Raw genomic sequence first — 4,905 nt, forward strand, 5'->3', positions numbered from 1 at the left:
TTTGAGACAGAGTCTTGCTCTATTTCCCAGGCTGGAGTGCAATGGCGTGATCTTGGCTCACCAAAAGCCCTGCCTCCCAGGTTCAAGCAATTCTTGTGCCTCAGCCTCCCAAGTAGCTGGGACTACAGGCATACGCCACCACGCCTGGCTAATTTTTGTATTTTTAGTACAGACGGGGTTTCGCCATGCTGGCCCGTCTGGTCTCCAACTCCTGACTTCAAGTGATCCGCCCACCTCAGCCTCTGAAGGTGCTAGAATTATAGGCACTAGCCACTGCATGCCAGGCCTTGCATGACTTTAAATATATGAATATGAAAATATTGAACTTAGAGTAATCATTATGCTTTGTGTTGATTGAAAAATATAACACTGGCTATCAAAGAAGCATGTTCAAAAATACTTAAATCGTTTCAAAATGTCCTACAAATTGTGGTGGTTTCTATGCACCCCTAAAGCTTCAGTCATTTAGCTCAGGGGCATTGCTAAAGTAGTATGTTGATTCTTCCAGTACGGTGGCATTTCACACTATTGACATTTGCGTTCAAGTATGAGCCATCCATGGAAATGAGCTCTGAACATGGAGACCGCAGGGAGGCCAGTGGGGAATTCTCTCTGTTCCATGTTTGTGAGCAGCAAAACAGCACCCTCCCAAAGGAAGAGGCAGTTCTATGCTAAATATTCACCCACTGTCCTCCTATTTGGCACATGTCTGTTCCAGGGCCATCCTCTCCAAGGTGTTCGATGAAATAATTGAAGTGAATCTAATTGATAGTGCGGACTACATCCACCTGGCCTTTCTGAAGAGACCTGAGCTTGGGGTCACCCTCACCAAGCTTCACTGTTGGACTCTCACTCACTACAGCAAGTGTGTCTTCCTGGATGCAGACACTCTGGTGAGTGAAGTTTCCCTACTTGATAAGAAACCTCCAAGACCTCATCTCTCCATCCTTAAGCAGGCTGTCAACTCTTCTTTTTTTTTTTTTTGAGATGGTGAATCGCTCTGTCACCCAGGCTGGAGAGCATTGGCGCAATCTTGGCTCACAGCAACCTCCGTCTCCCCGGTTCATGTGATTTTCCCGCCTCAGCCTCCTGAGTAGTTGCGATGACAGGCACCCGCCATCATGCCCGGCTAATTTCTGTATTTTTGTAGAGACAGGGTTTCAATATGCTGGCCAGGCTGTCAGCTCTCACTGGCAGATGTCTGTGAAGGTCGTGTGCATTTCTATTTCTAACACAGTGTTCAGTCTATTACAATCAGACATAACATACCCCTAGCACTGTGGTAGACCCTGCTGAAGAGAATGAGGGGTTGGAAGACATGTTCCTACCCCAGGAATGAATTATGACCACAATATTTTACACAAAATAGAACCATTAGGAAAAAAAAAAACTTGTGGCTGGGTCCAGTGGCTCATGCCTGCCATCCTGGCACTTTGGGAGGCTGAGGTAGGCAGATCACTTGAGGCCAGGAGTTTGAGAACAGTCTGGGCAACATGGCCAAGCCCTGTCTCTACAAAAAATACAAAAATTAGCCGGGTGGACTGATGCATACCTGTAATCCCAGCTACTTGGGAGGCTGAGGCATGAGAATCGCTTGAACTTGGGAGGTAGAGGTTGCAGTGAGCCGAGATCATGTGACTGCACTCCAGCCGTGGCAACATAGCAAGAAAAAAGAAAAAACCTGTCGCCATGATTGTATATTGAATTATGTGGTCCTGACTGGACTGGTACACTGGGCCCTTTAAGCTGTGGCATCTCCTAACTGCTATCTGGGCTAGTGACTTACACAGTGTAGAAACCCATGGTGGGCACTTTCAAAAACAGCCATTGGAAAATCAAAATGGAAAATGAAGTTGGAGTGTTAGAATTCAGTTCTGGATTGTCTTGGTTAAGTAAAACCAGGTCTGGAGAAAGAAGAAAGCAAGAATGATAATCAGAATAGTGTTGCATAATTTAGAAAATTCGTATATGTTAAAAGCAGGGGTTCCCCAACCTTTGGGGCCACAGACAGGCATCAGTCTGCTAGAAACCAAGCCACGCAACAGGAGCTGAGTGATGGGCAGGCGAGCGAAGCTTCGTCTGTATTTACAGTCACTCCCATCACTGGCATCACCACCTGAGTTCCGCCTCCTGTCAGATCAACAGCGGCATTAGATTCTCATAGAGATGCGAAGCCTATTGTGAACTGCGCATGTGAGGGATCTGAGTTGCACGCACCTTATGAGAATCTAAGGCCTGATGATCTGTCACTGTCTCCCATCACCCCCAGATGGGACTTTCTACTCACAGGAAAATAAGCTCAGGGCTCCCACCAATTCTACATGATGTTGAGTTGTAGAATTATTTCATTATGTATTACAGTGCAATCGTAATGGAAATAAAGTGCACAATCAATGTCATGTGCTTGAATCATCCTGGAACCATCTCCCACCACCATTGTCTTCCAGAAAACTGGTCCCTGTTGCCAAAAATCTTAGGGACGACTGGGTTAAAAAGAACTGAAATTAATTGTCAAGCTCTATGAGGCAATTAATTACATTATGTTGACTTCCAAACCTCACTGCTTATGAGTTTCTGTAATGTCATTGCTGACATTTGCTAGTGTGTTGAGGATATACAATTAAGAGAATTTCATGGAGGATTTTAAGAACCTTAAGGAAATAATTTTAGACAGTGTTGCATCAACCACTTGAAATCAACCACAGAACAGTCTTTCTCACAAATGTTTCTCCTTTGAGCGTAAGTGGGAAAGTCTTAAGAGTCACTCAAAAAAAAAAAAAAAAAAAAAAAAAAAAAAAAAACTGGACGCAGGTTTCCAACCAGCAAGCATTTCCAGGCCCATCCTAAAGTTCCTACTGTATTATTTTGTAAACTCAATCTGCCTTTGCAGAAAGAAGCATTGGCCAGGCACAGTGGCTCGTGCCTGTAATCCCAGCACTTTGGGAAGTCGAGGTGGTCAGATCACTTGATGCCAGGAGTTTGACACCAGCCTGGCCAACATGGTGAAACCCTGTCTCTAGTAAAAATACAAAAATTAGCTGGGCGTGGTGGTAGGTGCCTGTAATCCCAGCTACTCAAGAGGCTGAAGTGGGGGCATTGCTTGAACCGGGAAGGTGGAGGCTGCAGTGAGCCAACACCACACCACTGCACTCCAGCCTGGGCAACAGAGCGAAACTCCGCTTAAAAAAAAAAAAAGAAGCATTGCAGCAGGTTCTCCGTGTTTTGCTTCACCAGGTGCTGTCCAATGTCGATGAGCTGTTTGACCGGGGAGAGTTTTCTGCAGCCCCGGACCCGGGATGGCCGGATTGCTTCAATAGCGGGGTGTTTGTCTTCCAGCCTTCGCTGCGCACGCATAAACTCCTGCTGCAACACGCCACGGAACACGGCAGCTTTGATGGTAAGCCAGGGCAGCCTGGACGTTTGGGGAGGAGAACAGGACTACTGCCTGTACCCACATCGCAGCCTCGCCCCATTTCCCCTTATCTGGGAATGGTCACTTGAAGATCCAGGTGGGAATTGAAGAATACGGCCAGTCAGGGGTATAGGAAGAGATCGGGAAGTTCACAAGGAAATATACAGTTGAGAGAACCATTGGAAATATCCTTGCTAAGGAGAAAGAACAGCTCGACAATCCAGTCATATAAAATAGGTGAGCAAGTCCTTCTCTAAAGGGCTGGATAGTAACTGTTTTCGGAGTTGCCCGCCTTATGGTCTGTGTTGCACACACTCAGCTCTGCAGATGTTGCACGAAGTCAGCCATTGACCAGACAACCACACCTCGCTTAACAACGGGGATGCAGCCTGAGAAATGTGTTGTTAGGAGATTTTGTCATTGTGTGAACATCCTAGCGTGTGTCTTCCTACCACTAGATGATGCAGCCTGCTGGATACCTAGGCTGGGTGGTAGAGCCTGCTGCTCCCAGGCTGCACACCCACAGAGCGTGTGACTGCACGGAATGCTGCAGGCAGCTGTCACCTAGTGGGAAGTATCTGTGGTTCTAAACATATCCAGACCTCACAGAGCTCTAGTGAAAATGCAGTATAAACTCTTATGGGATCGCTGTCATATGTATGGCCTGTCTTTGACCCAAGCACTTTTATGTGTTGTGTGACTGTACTTGGCGTTGAACATGGGTTGGGCCTGTTGGCTCATGCCTATAATCCCAGCACTTTGGGAGGCCAGGGCAGACAGATTGTTTGAGGCCAGGAGTTCAAGACAAGCCTAGGCAACATGGCAAGACCCCATCTGTACAAAAATTACAAGAATAAGCTGAATGTGAGGATGGCACCTGTTTTCTGTGCTCCCTGGGAGGCTGCGTTGGGAGCAGCACCTGAGCTGAGGAGTTCAAGGCTGCAGTGAACTGTGATTGCACTACTGTACCCCAGTCTGGGTGACAGAGTGAGACCCTGTCTCAGAGAAAAGAAAAGAGCACAGCTGTGTTCCAACAAAACTTTATTTACAAAAACATGCAGAGAGTGTAGTTGGCTGACCCCTGGTAGACTATAGGGGAGAATTAAAATGAGGTAACCTGAAGCCACGTATTTGTTCAAATGGGCATCAGTAGAGAGGACATGTGCTGGAATTTTCGTAAAGTAAAAGAAAATACTGGCCAGGCACAGTGGCTCATGCCTGTAATCCCAGCACTTTGGGAGGCTGAGGTGGGCAGATCACCTGAGGTCGGGAGTTCAAGACCAGCTTGACCAACACGGAGAAACCCCATCTCTACTAAAAATAGAAAATTAGCTGGGTGTGGTGGCGCATGTCTGTAATCCCAGCTACTCAGGAGGCTGAGGCAGGAGAATCGCTTGAACCTGGGAAGCGGAGGTAGCAGTGAGCCGAGATAGTGCCATCACACTCCAGCCTGGGCAACAAAGGGAAACTCTGTCTCAAAAACAGAAACTAAA

The 4,905-nt window shown here is 47.0% G+C and overlaps 1 protein-coding gene across 1 annotated transcript in view; it reads left to right on the top strand.

The window, feature by feature from the left end:
• The window catches only part of GYG2 (glycogenin 2), a 50,451-nt gene that overhangs the window by 20,705 nt on the left and 24,841 nt on the right, over positions 1-4,905 (top strand). The window contains exons 4-5 of the mRNA XM_037734981.1: positions 719-893; positions 3,235-3,397. Coding sequence (XP_037590909.1) covers positions 719-893; positions 3,235-3,397 — 338 coding nt within the window. The remainder of the gene's footprint in view (positions 1-718; positions 894-3,234; positions 3,398-4,905) is intronic.

Source organism: Cebus imitator, unplaced genomic scaffold (genome assembly GCF_001604975.1).
Source record: "Cebus imitator isolate Cc_AM_T3 unplaced genomic scaffold, Cebus_imitator-1.0 Scaffold699, whole genome shotgun sequence".
Taxonomy (NCBI): Eukaryota; Metazoa; Chordata; class Mammalia; order Primates; family Cebidae; genus Cebus; species Cebus imitator.